This window comes from Astyanax mexicanus, chromosome 15 (genome assembly GCF_023375975.1).
Source record: "Astyanax mexicanus isolate ESR-SI-001 chromosome 15, AstMex3_surface, whole genome shotgun sequence".
In the NCBI taxonomy this organism is placed as follows: Eukaryota; Metazoa; Chordata; class Actinopteri; order Characiformes; family Acestrorhamphidae; genus Astyanax; species Astyanax mexicanus.
This window is the reverse complement of record NC_064422.1, coordinates 30,478,484-30,501,642: the sequence shown is the minus strand read 5'-3', so window position 1 is coordinate 30,501,642 and position 23,159 is coordinate 30,478,484. Positions and strand designations below refer to the sequence as shown.

The 23,159-nt window shown below is 38.4% G+C and overlaps 2 protein-coding genes across 5 annotated transcripts; one reads left to right on the top strand and one right to left on the bottom strand.

The window, feature by feature from the left end:
• Positions 1–227: 227 nt before the first annotated feature.
• On the bottom strand, positions 228–2,396 carry gall (galanin-like). The gene is made up of 6 exons (XM_022669407.2): positions 2,200–2,396; positions 1,562–1,645; positions 1,385–1,439; positions 1,195–1,296; positions 622–687; positions 228–490 (listed from the first exon to the last, which is right to left on the bottom strand). Exons 2-6 carry the CDS (start codon positions 1,643–1,645, stop codon positions 435–437), a joined length of 363 nt encoding a protein of 120 aa, XP_022525128.2. The 5' UTR covers positions 2,200–2,396; the 3' UTR covers positions 228–434.
• Positions 2,397–3,959: 1,563 nt separating this feature from the next.
• cd37 (CD37 molecule) lies at positions 3,960–22,756 on the top strand. Of its 4 annotated transcripts, none has more exons than XM_022668926.2 (10): positions 3,960–4,091; positions 5,091–5,169; positions 5,463–5,530; positions 6,322–6,385; positions 16,591–16,721; positions 17,718–17,792; positions 18,035–18,142; positions 19,123–19,284; positions 20,364–20,447; positions 20,821–21,536. In XM_022668926.2, the coding sequence occupies exons 3-10, from the start codon at positions 5,465–5,467 to the stop codon at positions 21,040–21,042; spliced, it is 912 nt and encodes a 303-aa protein (XP_022524647.2). In that variant the 5' UTR covers positions 3,960–4,091; positions 5,091–5,169; positions 5,463–5,464; the 3' UTR covers positions 21,043–21,536. The 4 variants fall into 4 exon arrangements, with proteins under 4 accessions (XP_022524647.2, XP_022524646.2, XP_049320965.1 ...); XM_049465008.1 differs by lacking the exons at positions 5,091–5,169; positions 20,821–21,536 and adding exons at positions 21,547–21,572; positions 22,554–22,756 and having other exon boundaries at positions 3,965–4,091; XM_022668925.2 differs by lacking the exon at positions 5,091–5,169 and having other exon boundaries at positions 3,961–4,091.
• Positions 22,757–23,159: the final 403 nt, after the last annotated feature.

Genomic DNA, 23,159 nt, shown 5'->3' with positions numbered 1-23,159 from the left:
ATATTAAAATATTTTTTTATTATTTTGAATTTCAAAGCAAGTTTGATCATTTATATTTATATTATATATAGCACAATCAGATCTCCCACCTGACCATCATAATCCTCTTTAATGTTTATTCAAGTAAAAACAAAAAAAAATTAAGGAAGAGAGACTATCTCTATCGGGGTTTATTTGCATACACCGCAGGATAGGTTGGGTAATTTTGCAACATAAAAAAAAATAATTAAAAGCATACACAAACTGTAAAAGTAAAATGTTGTTTAAAAATCACAAAACATTGTGTAATATATAATAAAATTACATAAGTCTTATATAAGTCCTGCTGTGCACTTTTATGCACCATCAAGAACTGCACATAATTCTGATAATTCTGCATAAATCATAGTAAGAATTAAAACATGATATGAGGAACAAAGTGGTGATAATTTTTTCTACTGTGTCATTTCATCAAATATAGAGCTGTTTGACTCCTCAGTGACTTCATTCTCTGAAATGAGGAGGAAGAGAGGAGAATGAATGAATACACAGGGAAAGAAAGAAAGATGTTTACAAAAACATCATTTTAAATGATTAAATAAGTTTGCATTAGATCATGGAGGATTCATATTTACAGCTCACCTTTCATGCGCAGGTATACAAGGAAATCCATGAGGGAATGGAGATTTGGTTCATCTGTAAGAGACCCTGTAGGAGAAAACAATATCAAACTCAAATTGTTTTTCATTTCTATTGCCAATCAAATTCTCTGTATAATGGGCCAAAGCAGCTTGGAGCAATTTACCAGTATTTTTTTTATTATGATGTGAAGGATGTACATTTAACCTCAGTCTAAAATAGTTATTTAACTTATTTTACATATAGATACTACAATATTTGCAAAACCAGGTTGAGAATCATTAAATTACTTCTGTTGTTGTAATAATTTGATCAGTATTATTTTATTTAGAAAGTTCAAATATATCATTATCATGACACATCAGACACTAATTTTGTAGTGGATTTTAGAAAACCAAAGGTGCTTCTGCCATCAACAAACTTGATTTTTACACTGACTTATATACCATAGTAAAATCCTCTATGTGTATTTGAGCACACTGAAATAAAAAACATTCATAATTAATACACAGAAATGATAATTAAGCTATTTATTAAGATAATTATTTAAGCTGTATGTGAAGGTTATACACTCACTGTGTGAAGGCTGGTGCACTGGCAGCTTGGAGATGTTTTCTTCCCACCTGTTCCGCTTCCCCACCCCACCTCCATGCCTTACAGTCAGAGTCCTCTGAGCATCTGTGATGAGAGATTGCTTAGTTCAGTCAGCAGTTAATAGAGAGCTACAATACATAAATATATATGATATGAATATATGATCACTTACATGGCCCCAGCAGGTATCCAGCACTATTCAGTGTCCAGCCTCTTTTCTCTGGAGCCTGAAGATCATTAAAATACCAATGAGCACAGAGTTATACGAGATCTTCATTACGGTATGGTAATTAGCTTATGGTTGTTAGGTCAGGTGTTAATAGAAGGGGTTTAAGGTAGTTTAAGGTACCGTAAAAGCTGTGGCGTGGGTCTTTGAGAACTGAGCCGACAAGACCCACAGAGAGACACAAAGCAGGGTAAAGCTCATCTGCATCTGTCAAAGAGAAAATCCAGAACTAAAATCAGCTGGATAAGACATATCTTCCACATTTTCTTAAATAAAATGTGATGTTTATTTGCTGGAGCTCCAACGCCATGAAATATAATACAGAGAAATGCAATTACAATATACAGTAATTAAGGCATTCAGCTTTATTATGTTTAAATATTTTATATGTTTAACTGTTTTTGTACCTGTCAAAAAACAGCACTCATTATATTATCTCTGTCACACAAAACATGTAGCTATTTGTATTTTGAACATAATTAACATAATTTTAAATGCAATAAAATGTAAATTGTCTTGACCAATTAACATAACAGGAATGTTAAAAAATAATAAAAAAATATTTTACATTGACTTCCATTAACAGTTAAGAAAGTGCCATTAAAGTTAAAGTTGCCATTTTGTAGATATGAAGTTTGTGCATGACACCAACAATATGTATATATTTTTTTCTCTTTAAAATATTTATCATAGTTAGAAAATTATGTATTAAGCTGAAAAAAGTCAATCAACAAGTCTAAAAGATAAAAAAATAAGCTTACCTTTGTAGGTTGGACTCTACTTCCAGTCAAACGTAAATATAAAATAACAGTGCAAAATCCTGGGTATGAGATCAGCGAGACGTCTGTTCCTCTCGGTTTATAATTTTAAATCTATTAAATAAGTCTGTTAAATAAGCAGGGCTTGGGTAAATCTGTGAGTGCTTTTGCATGTATGAGTCTGGGGGACTGAACAACTGCCTTTTATATATCCAGGGACATGCACCATATTAACATAATGAAAGTCTATTAGTATGAATTTCATTTATCATAATTGATGGTGTTATTATGGAGACAGGGGAGCGAGGGTGGAGGGGGAGTGATGCTACAAAAATTAATCACATGAACACACACACAAACACGCGCACACATGTTTACACACACACACACACACACACTCACACACACATATGCAACAGAATAGAACAGGATAGCTCCTACAGAAGAAGATTTGGAGCTATGTCTTTAAACATTAATCATTTTTTTGGAACTGTACATGCAAATCAACTACATTCATTTGGGAACATGTTTTCTCAGTGTTTTCAGTTCGGACAGGTGCTTGGTTAGATAAGGGGTGGATTGATACTTCCTCATCATATTCTCATATCTAATTATTTCCATACATCCATGCTTTAAAAATATTCGTAAAGTCCATTCAAACTCATTTTATCTGGCAACACACATAAGTCAACATCCCTCACGCTCTCTCTCCAGGCACAGATCCATTTCATCGCATGATGCTCTCCTCTACCTAATGGCTGTACCTTGCCCTAGGTGTAATTACTGTACCCACCGCCCCCTACAATCCATTAACAGAGAGGCCTTAAAACACTCCACCTAATTACTGACCACTAATAATACACTGAGTCTCAGTAGAACTGAAGGGAGCGTGCTTACGTTGCTCATTCAGGCCTTTTCCAGCACTGAGGATGACGTCTGAAATCACTGTCCTGGAAGCTTCGCTTTGACCTCGGATCAATTAACCTTTACCCTTGGCCCTCATATTCCATCATTTCTTGTTTTTTTGCAATCATCCCCTCTTATAGACGCAAGTCTTTATTTCTGAGTCACTCAGAAATCAATTGCCCACGGAGAGGAAACATAAACTGAGAGCATGTCTATGAGAGAAAATACGTATTCTCTGAATAGAGGCTTTTTAAGACTATTTCAATTGCTGTTCATCAATGTTCCCAGCTGCAGTCACAGTGTTCTAATACGGTAGGATTAAAAAGGATGTACGATGAGTACAACTATAAAACACCAAACCAAAATGTCCAGCAACAAATAGCTAATGGACAGTCAGTCATGAGACAGGATGTGCTCAGTGAGTAATATGTATCCACATTAATGACACATGGCTTTGATCTTTGATAAGAACTGATATAGATGTTTGATGGCAAATGCTATGTTCTCATATCGTGAGATGGCAAATGGTGCTGATGTTTGAGGACAAATGGACAAATGGACTGCAACTGCACTCTCATACTCTCTGATAGTCCACATATAGGTCGGTTTCCTGGACTCTAATAAAGCTGTAAAGAATACACAGCAGACCACCAGTGTGCATCAGTAACACACTACTTTCACTCAATCATTTCATTCTCTCTCGCTTTAAACAGTTTACTCAGGTTTCAAACTGTTGACTGCTTCTCATTCAGGTTGTGTGCTCCTGTGTTCATGTTGGTAGGGCAGGATGATATATTATTTATAGATGCTGAACAAGTGCTCTCGAAACCAGCTTAGCTCAGATGCTTTGCATGAGATCAGGAGCTGTTATGTCTAAGTCTAAGATGCAGCATTTTATGCAAAGATTCTTCCACATGCTCTCCTACGAGGTGGCCATACTTCACTCAGATAGTGTAATATTGTTTTGACTTGGAATTGCGAGACCTAAGGTAAGATTGGTTTTGGTAGATTTGATAATTTAATTGGTTGATTTTATTGAAAAAAACCTATGGAACTACCGAATGTACTGAGAGTAGACACATTCGTGATATAAGTGGTTATTAAGTCTTTTGATGCTGATATGAAACGAGGATTTTATGAGATGAGTGATTTATCATTGTTTTAGACTCTTAGCGCAAATTTAATGTTGATGTTTGGGTCTGAGTGAAACCGTGTATCTCTAAAATTGCACATTTACAGTAAACAAAAAACACATCTCTTAACTTTTACTGGAAGTTGATAATAAAGATTTGAATTATTTAAAATAATTTGGAAGGATTTCCATTTGTCCATTAATCATGAAATGTTGACAAAACAGCAGATGCACATTATATGAGAAATTATAAAAATTGATGTACATGACTATATTAGATACATAGATACGATATATGCGTATATACATATATAAACGAATGTACAGTATAGATACAAGTGATACAAAAGAGATTATTCTTCATTAATCCCATATCTGAGAACTTTGTAATATTTTAGCAGCACATAAGACAAGACAAATAAACAAAAAAAAATATCCCAATCTAAATATACAAAACAAATACAAAAAAGAACTAAACAAACTAAAAACTAAAAAATCTAACAACCTATAAGTTTAGGGGATAAATATGGTTGTGTCTTTTTCAGTTGTGGTAAGTTACAGTAAATAAAAAGCTGTTAAATAGTAAATAAAACACAGATAATTTGAATAATTGTAGATAATTAATTGTGAATTGGGATTTTAAAGATACACTAAAGCAGTAATCAGAAAAAAGTTGTTTTGTATATAGTAAACATAACACTGTTATAAATAGTTCTACTGCACATGGATGGGCAGTGATAACAGTGTATCAGTAATTCATTGTATTGTACGAGTTTAACAATATCAAAACAGTATATTAATATGTATGTGTGTGTATGTATTTTGTTAACATTACTATGTTGGCTGGTGTGTGGAGAGAGTTAATATTCTCTGTAGCTGTGAAAGATGATCTGGTGCCTCTGTTTCCAGTATCCTGTAATGTGAGAGTGCTGCAGGTGAGGGACTGTCTGTTCTTCTTTCTTTGTTTGCTGCCTTTTTTCAGGCTAAAGATGGGTGTGGGTCATATTTGCGCTAACATGCGTTGCATCAGCCATATACAAATTCACTAGATGAGCAGTGAAGTGTGTCATCAGCTTTACATCCTGTTGTTTTTAAGATATTCTAAAAACACCCTTCATGTCAGGCTGATACAGAACTAGACCACATGATTTCAGCATGTATTTGAGATGCTGAGTGAAATGTGTAATAACTGTATCATTAATGAATTGAAAACATTTTTGTTTTACAGATATGGCATCTGAGTTCTGCCTTAGTCTGACCAAATACTTCCTGTTCGTCTTCAACCTGGTCTTTTTTGTGAGTTTTTGCATAGAACAAATGTATTATAAAATAATGGTTATAATAGGTTATTTAGTTTATATAAAACCAGGGCAACCCAAAGAACACTTTAAATTCATATGTGTGTTTAATTGTTCATATGAATTTTTTATTTGTTTGTTTTTTGCTAGTTTAAACTCATAGTTTAAACTTTATAGTATTACAGATCGTGACATCACAGCCCAGTTGATGGCGTACCAGTTTAATATTTACATAATTTTAGCCGCACTGTTTTGAAACCTTTAAAAAAAACATTTAGTTAATAACTTTGCTACACCACAAATTGTTTGACTGCTATTTACCTGTGTTTTTGACAAATTCTGTCAAAATATGTCCCTTGTTTTATGATACAGTTTAGCACTGTTAGCATTGTCCCAAACTCCCAAACACCACAGAAACGTGTCCACAGATAGAGAATAAACAGTGCTATGTGTATGACTGATTAATTAAGACACAAATCGACAACAAAATAGACAGAAGTGCTAATAGACTGTAGTTCTAACACTACTTCTTTTCCGGCTGTTGATGTGAGGGGCAGCCATCTTGGATTCTTAGCTCAGGGTTGGAGAGGCTCTCCCGACTTTCAGAGTAGAAAATCTGACATGTAAGAGCGTTCCAGTTTAAATTATCTACTTAAAACTAGTAAATTCTGAAATCTACTTTCAGATAGAACATAGCATTAGAGTGTAAAGTAGGCAGACTAATTTAGATAAATATGTCCACCTTAAATTATTGATTTTTGTAATCTAATCTGTTATTTCTGTTTTTAGCTTTTAGGCTCAGCCCTGCTGTCTCTGGGATTATGGATCATGTTTTCTGAGACAGGTATTCCCAGTAAGTATTTGGATTTTGTCTTATCTAATGATAATTATTAGTTAATAAAACACATTATCATGCTAGTTTATTTTGTATTAAAAACTGGTAAAACATCTACTTTGCAAGTTGTAAAAGGTCCTGTTACAGTAAAAAAACAATAAAAATAAAAAATACCATATATTTATAGTTGTATTTCTATGTGTTTAGAGTGTGTTAAATTGTACCTGTTCATTCTGAATAACATTGCACATTCGGAATATAGTTACAGCCCTACAGCAAACTTCACTTAATACAGGCAACCCCTGCCCCTAAGAATTGGGACAACCCTTCAGGCACCCGATACCCTGTCAGGCTGATGGGATGGCACTAGAGCACCTAGCTGCTGGTTAACTACTTAACTAGTTATCTAGTTAATTTTAGAGCATTGTATGTCTTCAAAAAGGGGGGAGGGTGCAGAAATTAATTATTATTGTCTGTTCCTTAATTCCTCTGTGATGGGGAGCTAAAACTTGCATTTATTAGCTTTTATTTTGTTTTTCCATTTCACATTAAATGCTGCAGCCCCTGCCTTCTGTTGCACCATTTAAGGTGGAACAGGACAGTTAGCTAGCTAGCTACTGAGACAAATGTCTTAAGGAATTTTAATGAAAATACTTACCTTTGTAGGTTTCTTTGGCCACTCGTGCCTCCATCTTACTGTGACCTTGACCCACCATTTAAGGCAATATGACTACGCCACTCCCTTGTTATATCGGGTGGGAGACCCCTAATAAAAAAAAGATTGACCAAAATGCCCACAATTCAACCTTTGATCGTAATCTATTAGTCCCACATACACCCTCTAACAGTTAAGGACACAAGTACATTCTCATGGAGTCTGATGCAAACAAGGAATCTTTATTTTCTTGTTTTTTAAATGTCAGAGTACACTCTCAACCCACAACGGGGTAAACAACCATACACAATTCTATAAACACAATTTTACTCATTCAGTATTTAGATTATAAAATAAAACGTAGATAATTTTATTAGGGTAGCTAAAAAATGTTCCAAGACAATAAAATTATTCAAGTATCAAATGGTGGTTCCCCAAGAAAGAGGAATGTACCCACTTTAATCTCGAGCAACCAAGGGCTCACACTCAGTACGGCTGTATCACCTCACACTACACTCACATGCATATAAATATACTGCGATGAAAATAACAAAAAAAAAGAGAAAAAAAAATCACAACCTACACAAAGCAAATCCCAAACTTAGAAAAATAAATATACACACTCATTAAACCCATACATCCAGAATTGAAAACCAAATACAATACTGAGGTGAATCCTAATTACTCAGAGCTTACTGAGGTTATACTCCATAAAAAAAAGGAAACCTAACCATTATTGAATTAGTAACTTGGGTTGATTCAGGCACCCCACTAATATCAGCAGTAGGTTAAATCGGTATTTTGGGTTATATCAACCAAATTCTAGTTAGGACTAGGACTGGGTCTCCCACAAGGTTGAGACTACAGCAGGGAGTATAACACTAGAATTAAACTATATAATAAAACATTCTAAAAACAGTATGTAGAACAGTGGCTACTATCACAGGCATGCGCCATCCTGTAAGGCACACATAGACACAAGTACCCAATTATTCCTTTGAGTTTTTCTTAAAAATCAGTATTAGCTTATTTTAACTTCAATATTTACCTGTGCAACAGCAGTATTTGCCCAATTAAGAGTATTCCTTCAGCTCCTGCCCACCCTCCAGGTGAAGCTCTCACTGTAATATGTACAATCAACTTTAGTTAATTTGATATAAGCTAATATTACCCCCCCCCCCCCCCCCACACACCAAACATGGATAATCTCATACCTGATAATAAATGCCCACGCTAAGCTCTCCTAGGCAGCCTCGCAATCACCCTCCTGCAATCTAAACACCGTGTATATATATATATATATAAGTCTAAACAGTTAAAACCTGCTAAACTTTTATAAGGCAGAAAGCACAACATACCCTCATATGGTTAGCTCATACACAAGCTCACGCAGTCTCCCTCCACTCCAGAAGCTCCTCACTCCCCTCAGGAGGTTTCACACCTCGGATCCAGAATCGCAACAGTCTATTTTCTAAAAAAACTCACTCGAGTTATAAAACAAGGATATAATTATCCGCATTAAACCAGTTACCGGTACTACACACCGTGCCTGCGGCCCACCGGTGACCCAACGAGACCAAACGATCCTTGGCAAACTACCGCGAGACTAAAATGCCCCTCTAAAATGGCCGCCCCCACCACCGAACTTCAAAATAAAAGTCCCCCCCCCTAATCTCTAGCACTCTCCCTATGGGCTTCCCCACTGCTATGGCTGCCCCCAGGGATTCCTTTCAAAATAAAAGTTTTACTTGTAGCCCTACCGGCTACATTCAACCCCACTTTGAAATGTCACCGTCTCGGTGACCTTCCCTGCTCTTACCAGGGTCTAAAAAACCCTTGCACTGTATTAAGGACCGGGTGAACTGTAGTCCCCTCTGACCCCCTTGGATCAGCCATTGGGCGGGGGAGATTATGAGGGTTTGAGTGTTTACCTGCTGTGGTTCTTGTTGAGCGCCTCAGTGCTACCTGTACTGGCTGGGGTGGACAAACTTCTGGTTGGGGAGGCTGCGGATCTGTAGTAGGAATGTCAGTTTCAAGCTCTACTACCCAACATTGGGACTCCTCCTCCTCAATTGTGCTCTGGCTACCTTCCCATTGCTCCTCTTCTGGGGCCCCCTGCTTTTCTTTCGGGACGTCTGCGGGGCCAGCAACATCTTGTCCCGGAACCACTCGCAATTCTGTCCGGTGAATGTTTCTATCTGGCCCTTGTTCTCCTTCTGGGCGAATTGTATATACTCTACCATCTCCATCTAAACACTTCACCACCTTGTACCGAATGCCATCCCACACATCTTGAATTTTATTACGGCCTTGCACATGATTCTTCCTAAAAACAACAGTCCCAACAGGAAGTACTGGGGCTATCCCAGTCTGATGTTTCTGAGCCCGTTGGGTGCTTGCTGCTTTCAAGTGGCATTCCGCACTGGCATAAGCGAATTGAAGAAATTCTTTCTGTTCCGTCACCCAATCTTCCACTGATCCGTCCATAAACTGCTCCTCCACTCTCCCCAGCAATGAGTCGATGGGCAATTGTGGTTTTCGGCCAAACATGAGCTCATATGGAGTGTGGCCAGTGGATTGATGCACGGTAGTATTGTATGCAAAAATTAACTGTGGAAGATGTTGGGGCCACCTGCGCTTCTTTTCCACTGGCAACGTTCGCAGCAAGTCATGCATCGTCCGGTTGAACCTTTCACACTGTCCATTTCCGGCTGGATGGTACGGAGTAGTGCGGCTTTTCTCCACCCCATACACCTTACAAAGAGCCTTCATCAGTTCTCCTTCAAAATTTCGACCTTGGTCTGAATGTATTCGCTGAGGGATACCATACAGATAGAACCATTTTTCGGTCAGAATACGCACCACTGTACTGGCCTTTTGGTCGGTGGTGGGGTAAGCCTGAGTGAACTTTGAAAATATATCAGTCACGACCAACACATTCTCTCGGCCATCACTCGCCCGCTCTAGTACTGTGAAGTCCACTGCCACAATCTCCAAGGGTTTACAAGCAATTAGACTACCTGGAAAAGTTCGCACCTTTGGGTACACCGCTTTGGCGGCCACACAACGAGAACACTGTTGGCACCACTGCTCGATCTCCTTCCTCATCTGGGGCCAATAACATCGCTCTCTTACCAGGTGAGTGGTTCTCTCACACCCTTGGTGTCCGTGATTATCGTGGAGAGCTGTCAACACCTCAGATATTAATACCTCTGGCAACAACAGCTGTAACACTTCTTTACATTCCCCTGGCATATGAGTTAGTCTGTACAGTACTCCACTATGGTTTCTGATCCTTTTCCACTGGTTGGTCAGTTCTAGAACTGGCCGTGCCTCTGTTTTTCGTTCTTCTGCCGAAGGCGGGTAGCCCCTTCTCCAGTACACCAAAAATGCCCCAATAATGGGGTCATCTGCTTGCAGAGCCATTAAGTCAGCCTTTCGTCGCAAAGGGAGAGTGTTCATTTCGGCAATCATTCCGGTGTTTTGTACCCCTGGCAATTCCTGGTCAATACATGGTACTGCAATCCCTGGTGTTACTTCTTGGATCGTCACAGGGGGTGGCCGCTCGACCTGCCGAGATAAAGCGTCAGCATTGCGATTCGCCCCTCCAGGGCGATACTTGATATCAAAGTCAAAGAGGGCCAGTTGGGATGCCCACCGCTGCTCTACTGCTCCCAATTTTGCTGTCTGTAGGTAGCTCAATGGATTATTGTCAGTAAATACCATGAATTTGGCCCCCAACAGGTACTCACGGAACTTCTCGGTTATTGCCCATTTCAGCCCCAGGAGTTCCAACTTCATAGAGCTATAGTTTGACATGTTTCTCTCTGTTGGGTGAAGCCCTCTACTGGCGTAAGCAACAGGTCTTTTCTTTCCTTCGTGTTCCTGCGACAGAACGGCCCCAAGACCACTATGGCTTGCATCAATTTCCAAGATAAATGGCTTTGAAAAATCAGCATACGCTAGCACTGGTGCAGTCACTAACTTATTTTTCAAAGCATTAAAGGCGACCTCACACAGATTATCCCACCTCCCTTCCAAAGACCTGTTACTCATCTTCCTTTTACCCTCTTGCAAGGTTGCTACCAGCTTATGCAAAGGGGCGGCGATTTTGGCAAACTGGTCCACAAAGCGGCGATAATATGACGCAAACCCGAGAAAGGATCTAAGTTCTTTTACCGTCTCGGGACGTCTCCATTCTGCAACCGCTCGAATCTTTTCAGGATCTGTTGCCACCCCATTCGAAGAAATCACATGTCCCAAATAGTGAACCTCTGACTGAAAGAAATGGCACTTCTCAAGTTTCAATTTTAAATTGTACTGTTGCAGTCTTCCCAGTACCATTTCCAGACGCTGTAGGTGAGTGTCAAATGATGGAGAAAAAATAACTATGTCATCCAAATATAATAATAGCGAATGGAACCGTTTATCACCAAAAATATGCTCCATTAAACGCTGAAAAGTACTCGGGGCGTTACAAAGTCCAAAGGGCATTCGATTGAACTCGAAGAGCCCAAATGGGGTACAGAAAGCAGTCTTTTGTTTATCTTTTTCAGCCATGGGAACTTGGTTATAGCCACTGGTAAGATCAAGGGTGGAAAACAGTCTTGCCCCTGCCAAAGCATCCAAGGACTCCTCTATCCTTGGCAGAGGATAAGCGTCTTTTCGAGTCTTGGCGTTTAACTGTCGATAGTCCACGCACAGCCGTATCGTCCCATCCTTCTTCTGGACCACGACAATTGGAGACGAGTAGGGGCTACAGCTCACCCGGACAATCTCCCTATCCACCAAATCTTGAATATGGGCTTTGACCTGCTCATACTGTGACGGCGGGAGACGGCGGTACCGCTGACGAACTGGAATATCATCTAAAACAGGAATCTCATGGGCGATCAAGTTAGTACACCCCACATCACCCTCACTATGGCTGAACACTCCACTAAACTGTTGGAGTAGAGCCTTTCCTTGCTGTTCCTGCTCTGTAGACAATGTAGGCCAAGAAAGACTAGACAAATCCAATTCGCTATGTCCGACACTCAAGGACCTAATCACTGCTACTCGCCCTTCTACTCCAGTCTGTTCCTCAAAAGACAGTACCTGCCTACTCGTCTGCTGTTCTGCACAAAACAATGCTCCAAGCACAGTAGCGGGAGGGATCCATATATCCCTAGTTTCCACATTTACCACTGGTACAACCAACTGTCCTCTATTAAACGAAAGAAAAGCTCTAGATAATAAAATACCTGGAGGGAGCCTTCCATTGCCCGGTTCAAGGAGCACAGACTGCAGTGATGGCCCCAAATGCTGGTTTCCTATGGCCTCCACCAACTTCACTGATCCTGCAGGGACACGCACTGCTGTACGCCCGGCCACCTTAGCTGGTCCTAGATACCCGGTTGCTGGCAAACACTCTAATTTTTGGCATTCGGCAAACACCTGTCTCCAGGCATTCCTTTTTGACTGCAAAAGAGTGGTCTGGAACAAGGAAGAACCATGCTGCTGGAATATTTCGCTGTAACATGGGCTAATCACATTCATGCCTAGTAAACCTGGAACCTTGGACTTTTGGACTCTAGTATGGGGATCACTAGGATCCCTTACTACCAAGACACCCATCCCTGGTAAAGTTCTACCCAAGACTTGAATGTCAACCTCTAGATAACCCAAATAAGGAACTTCCAACCCATTAGCTGCTCTGAGTTGAAGCCAGCGACACTCTTGAAGTTGGCCTGATAGAGACTGTAAATGTTCATCAAAGAATTTTTCTGTCACGGTGGTTACCATGGAGCCTGTGTCTAACAGACAAGACACCGGAACCCCTCCCATCACTACTTCTACTACCGGGCACTCCCCCATAAGCTTTGACCCATCCCCAGAAGTTAACCTTGAGCCCACTTTACCCTGACCTGATGTTTGGCTCTCGCCACCAGAGGGTTCTAGTTTCCCTGCGGCTCTGAAATGCTGGCCACCACACCCGTCCTAGGACTGGAGCGACTGTCCCCCCCTCTAGGCACCATACCTGGTCCCCTTCCTGCCCTACAAAACCTTGCAATGTGTCCTACCTGGTTGCACCGCAAACAAATAGGCTTCCCTGTAGGATCGTAACGAAACTGTCCAGCTGCATTAGCCATAGGTTCCCTATGAGGCGGAGGGTGGGTGCTAGTCAAGGAAAGATGGTTCATCAGCATGTCTAACTGTGCTTGCTGCTTTCTCAGGCACTCCTTTAATTCAGATAGTTCCGTATTAGCTTTAGGTGTTACAGTCTGGCTTTCCATGTTACACTCACCCATGACTTCAACCTGAGTGTCACAAGAATACGCCCTGGCCCTTGGATTGCCCACATGCTCGCCTTCTTCCACCCATCGGATGGCTTCGCTGCGAATAGTCAAAAAAGAAACATTAGGGTCAAGTCTCACTGATCGCTTAAGTTCCCTTCGAAGCATACCATCTCTTACGTGTTCAATAAATTGATCACGCACCAGATGGTCTGCATTTGAAATCAACCGGGGGCTTCTACGTTTGATTGCTTCCATAAGGGACAGCAAAACGTGGGAATACTCACGTAAAGATTCCCCGTCTAGTTGTCTACGCTGAAAAAATTGTTTCTGAAGGCCTATATAGGATTGAGAACATCCATAAATTTCTTTTAAAATATCTAAAATTTTCTTCGGGTCATTTCTTTCACTAATGGGGCGGAATTTGATTTCATTTTTAGCCTCACCGTCCAATTGATCATATATGAACAAAGCTTGCTCGATTTGAGACATGTGACGGCTCTCCAAGGACCGATGGACCTCTTCAACCCAGTCCTCCACTGTTAACACATCAGTAGGTTTCCCTGAAAATCTAGGGCATTTTCTCTCTCTAGGCATATATACATATCGTTCAGTTACCCCACGTGTCTCTGAAAGATTAACACTCCCTTCAGTAGCATTATCACTAGCACTAGCACTAGCCCCTACATTGGAGCGCAAACGTTCATTATCAGCTTGTAGCTGTTGTACACGCTCAGCCAAAACTCTAAGCTGCTCTTCCATATCAGAATCTACTACAGACATTAAGAGAGCGGAAAGGGAAAAGGGAAAAAAACAAAAAAAATATATATATATATATATATATTTTTTTTTTTTGTTATATCTATCTATCTATATGTATATTTCCAGAGTCCCAAGATAAGCAGCAAAACAAATTACTTCTCCAACCCCAAAAGAAAAACAAAGAAGGGAAAAAAAAAAAAATCTTCTTTGAAGGTTTGGTCCTGGATCCCAGCTGGTCTTCAGATAATAGCCACTGTTCTCTGTTCTCCCTTATATATAAACCATGGGGTGCCAAAATTCAACACAACTACAGCCACTATTAGTATACGATTATATCTTACTACAAGTATAATTTTTCCTTTCTTGCATCAAAACTCCACCCTGCCGACTACGCCATAAATGTGACCTTGACCCACCATTTAAGGCAATATGACTACGCCACTCCCTTGTTATATCGGGTGGGAGACCCCTAATAAAAAAAAGATTGACCAAAATGCCCACAATTCAACCTTTGATCGTAATCTATTAGTCCCACATACACCCTCTAACAGTTAAGGACACAAGTACATTCTCATGGAGTCTGATGCAAACAAGGAATCTTTATTTTCTTGTTTTTTAAATGTCAGAGTACACTCTCAACCCACAACGGGGTAAACAACCATACACAATTCTATAAACACAATTTTACTCATTCAGTATTTAGATTATAAAATAAAACGTAGATAATTTTATTAGGGTAGCTAAAAAATGTTCCAAGACAATAAAATTATTCAAGTATCAAATGGTGGTTCCCCAAGAAAGAGGAATGTACCCACTTTAATCTCGAGCAACCAAGGGCTCACACTCAGTACGGCTGTATCACCTCACACTACACTCACATGCATATAAATATACTGCGATGAAAATAACAAAAAAAAGAGAAAAAAAAATCACAACCTACACAAAGCAAATCCCAAACTTAGAAAAATAAATATACACACTCATTAAACCCATACATCCAGAATTGAAAACCAAATACAATACTGAGGTGAATCCTAATTACTCAGAGCTTACTGAGGTTATACTCCATAAAAAAAAGGAAACCTAACCATTATTGAATTAGTAACTTGGGTTGATTCAGGCACCCCACTAATATCAGCAGTAGGTTAAATCGGTATTTTGGGTTATATCAACCAAATTCTAGTTAGGACTAGGACTGGGTCTCCCACAAGGTTGAGACTACAGCAGGGAGTATAACACTAGAATTAAACTATATAATAAAACATTCTAAAAACAGTATGTAGAACAGTGGCTACTATCACAGGCATGCGCCATCCTGTAAGGCACACATAGACACAAGTACCCAATTATTCCTTTGAGTTTTTCTTAAAAATCAGTATTAGCTTATTTTAACTTCAATATTTACCTGTGCAACAGCAGTATTTGCCCAATTAAGAGTATTCCTTCAGCTCCTGCCCACCCTCCAGGTGAAGCTCTCACTGTAATATGTACAATCAACTTTAGTTAATTTGATATAAGCTAATATTACCCCCCCCCCCCCCCCACACACCAAACATGGATAATCTCATACCTGATAATAAATGCCCACGCTAAGCTCTCCTAGGCAGCCTCGCAATCACCCTCCTGCAATCTAAACACCGTGTATATATATATATATATAAGTCTAAACAGTTAAAACCTGCTAAACTTTTATAAGGCAGAAAGCACAACATACCCTCATATGGTTAGCTCATACACAAGCTCACGCAGTCTCCCTCCACTCCAGAAGCTCCTCACTCCCCTCAGGAGGTTTCACACCTCGGATCCAGAATCGCAACAGTCTATTTTCTAAAAAAACTCACTCGAGTTATAAAACAAGGATATAATTATCCGCATTAAACCAGTTACCGGTACTACACACCGTGCCTGCGGCCCACCGGTGACCCAACGAGACCAAACGATCCTTGGCAAACTACCGCGAGACTAAAATGCCCCTCTAAAATGGCCGCCCCCACCACCGAACTTCAAAATAAAAGTCCCCCCCCCTAATCTCTAGCACTCTCCCTATGGGCTTCCCCACTGCTATGGCTGCCCCCAGGGATTCCTTTCAAAATAAAAGTTTTACTTGTAGCCCTACCGGCTACATTACTAGTGATTTTTATATTTCAAAATCTCTGTATAAAGGGCTAACATAAAAAGCCCTATGTCTTCTCCCTTCCCTTCCAGCCTAACAACAATCAGGTAGGGGTACCCCTTGGTGTGCACATGCAAAACAGAGGGGTAGGGATAAGCAGTAGGGCCAAGGGCTGAAATGGGATTGTGCCTAAAAATCAATTCTGAGTAACAGTGAAGTTGTTACATTCTAGGACTGTACAGTTACTGTTCAACAGTTACTATTCTTCTAGTCCCATTGTACACTAACTTTTTTTTTTACTATTCTACTGTTTTATTGTTGATCAATGTATACATTGTGGTTTATGAGTCTAAGGTTTGGCAGGACATTATGCATAATGCAACATAATATATAATAACTAAATGTATATTTTTTGTAGTCCCTGGTCTGGACTTCATTCCCCTGTCTCTGCTGTCCTATCTTCTGATCATCAGTGGAGCTGTCACTATATTACTGGGCTTCTTTGGTTGCCTTGGTGCTCTGAAGGAGGTCAAATGCATGCTGGCCATTGTACGTTTTATAAAATATTTGTACCGCTTGTTCTTTAGACCATATGATTTTCTTTAGAAAAGAGCAGAAACACTGATGAGTCAAACACACAGCTGAAGCCAGTGAAAAGGTTCTTCAAAACTCATCCATTAACCTCTATTTTAGACATTTAGATTGTATTGAGTCACTGGTGTTCTGATCTTTTCTAAGATCTGTGAAGTTACTCAATTACCCACTCATCATCATCAAAAAAACTGTGTTACCCAGAGGGAATCAGTCAACAGGAATGAAAATTGCTGGTTAGTCGTATCAGACCGTCATGGAGTGACTCATAATGCAGTGGAGCATCTTCAGTGACAAGATCTACTTTGGTCTTGGTGAGCCAACAAACCTGTGGTCAGTGCCAATATTAATGGTTTGTTGTCAAGAGTCACATGTTTAGAAGGCCTGGTGTCATGATGTTGAGTTTAACTTCATACAATGCCAGATCACCTTTGGTATTCCAACAGGACAATGTTTCCACGTACTGCTGCCATCTCAAGAGCGTGCGTTGAAGATACTATGCCACATTATCAGACCTATCTCTGGTATCTCTGTGTGGGATAATCTTGGATGTGCTATTAACATTCTACCCCTAAAAGCAGCATGGATATTCAGGCATTATTATTATTAGTATGTGACCATTAGGAACCTCTACAACCTCTGTCAAGACATTTGGCATGTTGCGTTACATAGTTGTTCACATGTATTTTTCCTGTTTAAATGTATTATTATGAATAGCTTCAACACTTCCTTCTGGGTGCCACTATGTTTGCAATGCATTTTTTTATGATGATGAGTGTCATTACTAATGTAAAGAAAAGATAAGTAATGTAGTGGTAACTGACTGTGCAAGAGATGCAGAAGAAAATAAACATTTATTTAAAAATGTGCTTAAAAGAATGCTGAAATATTCCAATAAGTACAAATTCAGCCAATCTGCTTGACTGAGCTGATCTACCACATGTTTATCCGCAGTATTTCATCCTGCTCACTGTGCTTCTTGCGGCTCAAACTGTGGGAGGAGTTCTGCTCATTACTCAGAAGAGCACAGTAAGTCAAGCATGAACCAAGTCACACCCAGTTCAAGTTACTTCTTGTTTCTTGTTTTTCTTCCTTTTTTTGCGGGTGAAAGGGTGAAACATCTGATGTCTAGATGACTCATTTCATCCTCTTACTAATAAATCAATATATTGCAGAGAAAGCCTGATATTTTAAAGTAAGACAAATGTCAGTGGTTTAGACAAAGATTAATCAAATCTCCCTTTTTTATGTATTTATTCTTTTCTCACTAGTTTCAGAATTCTTTAGATGACCACATGACCAACATTATTAAGGAGTTTGGGAAGAATGACTCAAGTCTGGAAGATATAAAGCACACTCTAGAGATCCTTCAGCATGAGGTGAGACCACAGATGATGTTCACTTCCACACAACAGCAGCGCACAACAAGCAAAAAATGAGCCACAGACACGTCTTTTTAAATAACTTGAAATTCTTATTAACAGCAGGGGTCAAGAAATAGTATAGCTTGCCTCTTTTGTGTTTTGTTGTGAATTCCTGACATGACGATACCTGTCAGTATATCATTCACTTCATTCTTACTTAGATCCATATTCAGACCGGGCACGAATAACAGAAACATGTAAAACTGCAAGTATAGGTAGTAGTTATTATTAGTTTTACATAGCTTATGTTTCATTCATGATGTGGAGCGCAGGATCTGATCCAGAATTAGTGTTTGCTCTAAGCAGATATTTGATATGTTTAGGACTTTTCTATTTGGCTTAGTCGACCCATAGACATTATGTAAAGATGTAACTAGATATTTTTCTGTATTTTCTTTTTTGTTACTTTAGTATTTTGTCCTGTTTTGGCCTACAGTTGTTTTTTAAAGTGTACGGTTTCAAATTCTTAATCTGTATATTACCAGTGCAAGTATCTTCTAAATAAGTATTTTGAAAACAAAGTTATGAGCCAAATATGAAAAGCAAGAGGATTATATGTTCTATTATAAAATAATGGTAATAATCATATATTGCCAGTGAAATATACACTTATATTTACATATAAAATACTAAAAACTAATTGTATTCTATTGTTTTTATACAAACTGATGTAAAATAAGAAAATATTTCTGTGCAATTGAATTTAGTGCTGTTTGAATTTAGAACTTAGAATCATATTAGCAACCAAATCAACCAGCAAAGTGCTGATTAACAAATACATGTTTTAGCATCTTAAAAATGTTAAAAGTATTAATTACTCTACATTTCTAAATATTCCATAAGCATTCAATGGATTTCCTTTTATTTATTTCTGTGCATTTACCCAATGCTGCCAACATCCATCTTACACATACATGTTTCTCTGATTATTGTAGGCTCAGTGCTGTGGCTGGACTGGGTCAGAAGACTGGAATCCTGTCCCCTGTTCCTGTTTCTATCTTGTCAATGTCACAGCTAATGCTACCAATCATAACTTTCTCTCTAAGACCTGCCCCTGTGATTCCTCATCAAATCTCACATGTCGAAAGCATGAACAGGTAAGATATTATATCCAAGCTTAAATGTACTTGTCTGGTGTTCAAAAATGTAAAATTGCAGCAGTTCCCAAACGTTTTAGGCAACATGTCACCCATTTCTGTCGATCAACCTATATTTGATCTCAGAAGTAGGTTAAAGGGGACCATTATTTCAATGCAGCTGAGCATTTACAACTTAAAGGGACTGAAAAAAGAAAATAAAAATGTGTAATCATGTTAAATTGGAAGAAGGGGCTACATGTACAAACTAACAATAAAAATAAATGGCATAACATAAAAACAATCATACAAACCAAAACAATTGAGGTTTAATTAGTAAAATAAAATGAAATGAAATAAAATAAAAAGGTAAAACAAAATAAAATAAAATCAGCAATGGACAACATTCAGGTCATCTCTTTTGCCTGTGCTTCTTCTCCAATTGTGTGCCCACTTTTGCCATCATCTACATTCTTGCCATCTGCATGGTAGAATGTATAATTACTGTTTCTGGTTAGTGCAGCATGGTTACTGAGACATTGCAGAAAGCTTGAGATCAATGAAAACAACAGGAGTCCAGGGTAAACTACGATGCCTTCATGGCACTTGCTTAAATCATAGGTTCATTATTCCGATATTAATCATAATGCAGATTATTAGTTTAGCTATTGTGGATAAACTGTAAACTGGTCAGTTCGGCATATCTTGTGGAGTCCCACAGGGTTCTATTGTGGGGCCTATGATGATTTGAGAATTACATTGCTGTAAGTTAGTTATAAGAGTGAGGAACTAAGGTGTGAGCTTACACACAGGGTTTAACTGCTTCAGCACTAAACATAAACATATGTAATGCTATGAAAATTACAAGTAAAACCTTAAAAGTTTCAGTGCTTTATATTTTACTGCATGTAATATATATAAAATATGGTTGCACGGAGTACCACTTCAGGATGCTTTGCAAACCACCAGTGGTAAATGTACCACAGTTATAATATAATATATCCTATGATAACATTCATACAAAAAATATGAACATTGCCTATGTGTACACTTGCTGTCATCTTGTTTATACTTTTTTGTTTTATTCTTCCTCTGCAAAGGCGTGCAAAGGCGTTGTTGATCAGTGGCTGAACACACACATTCTGACCATTCTCATAGTGGTGTTTGCGCTAGCTCTGGTGGAGGTGAGAATTATCTGTCAATTTGGCTTCTCTTTTTTCATCATATTTTTCTGCAAAAGCTTTTCTCTGATTAGAATACCCATGTACTTGTACATTACAATGATGTTAATGACTGTAGAACAAAATATATCTCATAATATGTATGTATAGGTTATGGCATACTGTAATATTTCTTGTTGCTTCATACGCAGAAAATGTTTGCCCTTTTAAAACTTTAATTTCATGATAAATGCACCAATAAAAATGCTCTAGAATAATTTGTAATATTACTATATATTTTTATATTATATTATATATTAAGAGTTAGGAAACCTTTGTGTGAAAACATTTACATGTTTTCTATAAAGTTTATATTTCATGTGTGTGTGTGTCCTAGTGTCTCCAGTGGGTGTGTCTGGTCATATTCTGTTGCCTTAGTTGCTCCTGTCGATGTTGTCCTGTAAGAAAGAGCCGTGGCAGCCATGTTCAGCTCTCCAGGTCTCTGTGTGAATTTGATGTGCAGTGGTGCTGTGTTGTGTGGCGCACAATGCTTAACTCTAAACCAAATTGTAGCATAAATTATGAAAAGATAACATTGCTGAATACAGGAAATCTCTAATCCTAAAATATCCTAAAATGACTTCATGCATATTCGTTAAAAGCATATTCTTTAGTAAAGACATGCGTTTTTTTAATTGTACACTGATATGACACAAAAATGTGAATGTGATTTCTGCCAGAGTTGCTTTTCTGTTCACCTGGTCAATTCTAGCCAGATGCCACCAGTCACGATCATTATCACACACTGCACCAAGCACTGTGGATGATAATGCCTTCTATAATGTATTCCCGGCACACACGTGACACTGTGGATCGAGAAACACTAATAAATGCCTGCACACCTGGAAAAAGAATGTTTCAGCCATGGCAACATTTTAAGGACGTCCAGGAAACTTGAATGATTAAACATTCTAAAAAAAACAAACGCCATAATGTTGAGAACATTCGCTCTTAAGCTTGGGTGGTTTTAACAGTAGAAGTTCTTTATAAAAATACAGCTTTTTTATTACATACATTTGGGTGCCTTTACTAAACACTCATTATATCTCTCACGTTTTAACAGAGATTTCAATGTGGAGTATTGGCAAGGTATATTGCTTATTCTGGATGTGTGGTGAATAGGTTGGCTGTGTGTGAATCTGTGTGTTTATTAAATGCATGTGTGTGAGTGTGTCTCTGCCTTTCTTGCCTGCTTCTCTTTTGCCTAAATGGTAATTAATGTGAATATTTTTTTTTTCTGGGACACTGTAAGATTAATTTAATTATATTATTATTTTATTTAGTTTGTGTCTGCATGCATACATGTTAGTGGTGGATGTAAAAAAAAAAAATCTGCTCTCCTGATTTTGATTCATCTTTCCCATATTTAAAGTAAAACATTACCAAAATGTATTAACCAATAACAGCTCAGATAACTAAATAAGGTAATGTTTACCTGTCTAGTCCCGGCATCATTTATTTGTATGATGGGTTTAGCTCACCATCAGTGTGTAGTCTTGCTACCTTCCATTAAATCCTCATTTTTTATATAAAGACTGATAAGCAAAAGCATAAGAGCAAGTTACCATTTTCTTTATGGTAGAGTACAGCTGCAACAAAGTAATGCTGTACTTGATTAATTTTCCCATGTAATGGAAAATAAAGTATCAAAAGGAAACCAATGCTATTTTATTATGTTTTCAGAATTAAAAAAAACACTAACGTTCTCTGAATAAGCAAGGTTTAGTCATATTGAGTGACTAATTAAACTATGATGTAGATACCTATTGATATAATGTTAATTAGTATTTTTTTAAATAATTAACTTAATATCAAAGTGAAGGTAGCCCTGATCTGCAGTACTACACACTGATGGTGTTTTGCTTGTGCCCATTACACACTTTAATGATGCCAGGAGCCAGTAGGAAAGATGTACTTCTTGTGTGGTGTGGTAAGAAAGTAAAGGTACATTTTACATTTACTTCTGAAAAGAGTTAAAAGATTTGCTTCCATAAAGGCAGAATTATTCCAAAAGGCAGAATTTGCTGTGTACACATCCCTAATATATGTACATGCTCTCTGTCTCCACAGATATGTGGTACGATCCTTTCGATGTGTCTGTATAGACAGGCTTCTGTGGATTATTCCTTGACTCCCTACTATTAAACCACATCAGAATGGAGGAAGAACCTCAGCTAAAGGATGTGTAATACAGTGAAGATGTGAAGATACTGCATATAAGATGGCGAATTTCTTGTTGATGTAAATAAATAAATACATGCTCTTGATAACGACATGTGGTGATGTTCTATTAATGTGACCTTTGGCTTTTTCTTTTTTTGATACAACCCTTCCAACAGGCCTGTAGGTGTGATATGTTGAGTACATGTGACCTTTCTTCCTCTTCTTCCTCCATCCTACAGCGAGGAGAATAGATGTATATAATATTTCACCAGTCTAATGTTTCCCTATTGTTCGAGGTACACAAAAGATGTCCTCAATCCTGAGGAGAAGCACTGATACCCGCTCTTTAATGACGTTGCTACCTTGTTTATTTTAAGCTCTTATCTTTTAATGATATTCATCCAGCTTCAACAGGTCTGTGATGAATTCGTGAATCAACCCACAATCTGCAGCTGGTGGATCTCTGTTAATCATATACTGTATGCATATATATGGATTATATAGAAATTAACA

What these genes read in the sequence shown, in the direction of transcription:
- gall (XM_022669407.2), bottom strand. Translation starts at nt 1,645, where the DNA reads ATGCAGATGAGCTTTACCCTGCTTTGTGTCTCTCTGTGGGTCTTGTCG. An exon ending in CCCACGCCACAGCTTTTACG is followed by an intron (nt 1,440 to 1,561) that starts GTACCTTAAACT and finishes AATGATCTTCAG; the next exon opens with GCTCCAGAGAAAAGAGGCTG. An exon ending in TGTATACCTGCGCATGAAAG is followed by an intron (nt 491 to 621) that starts GTGAGCTGTAAA and finishes TCCTCATTTCAG; the next exon opens with AGAATGAAGTCACTGAGGAG.
- cd37 (XM_022668926.2), top strand. Translation starts at nt 5,465, where the DNA reads ATGGCATCTGAGTTCTGCCTTAGTCTGACCAAATACTTCCTGTTCGTC. An exon ending in TCATTACTCAGAAGAGCACA is followed by an intron (nt 17,793 to 18,034) that starts GTAAGTCAAGCA and finishes TTTTCTCACTAG; the next exon opens with TTTCAGAATTCTTTAGATGA. An exon ending in CATGTCGAAAGCATGAACAG is followed by an intron (nt 19,285 to 20,363) that starts GTAAGATATTAT and finishes TCCTCTGCAAAG; the next exon opens with GCGTGCAAAGGCGTTGTTGA.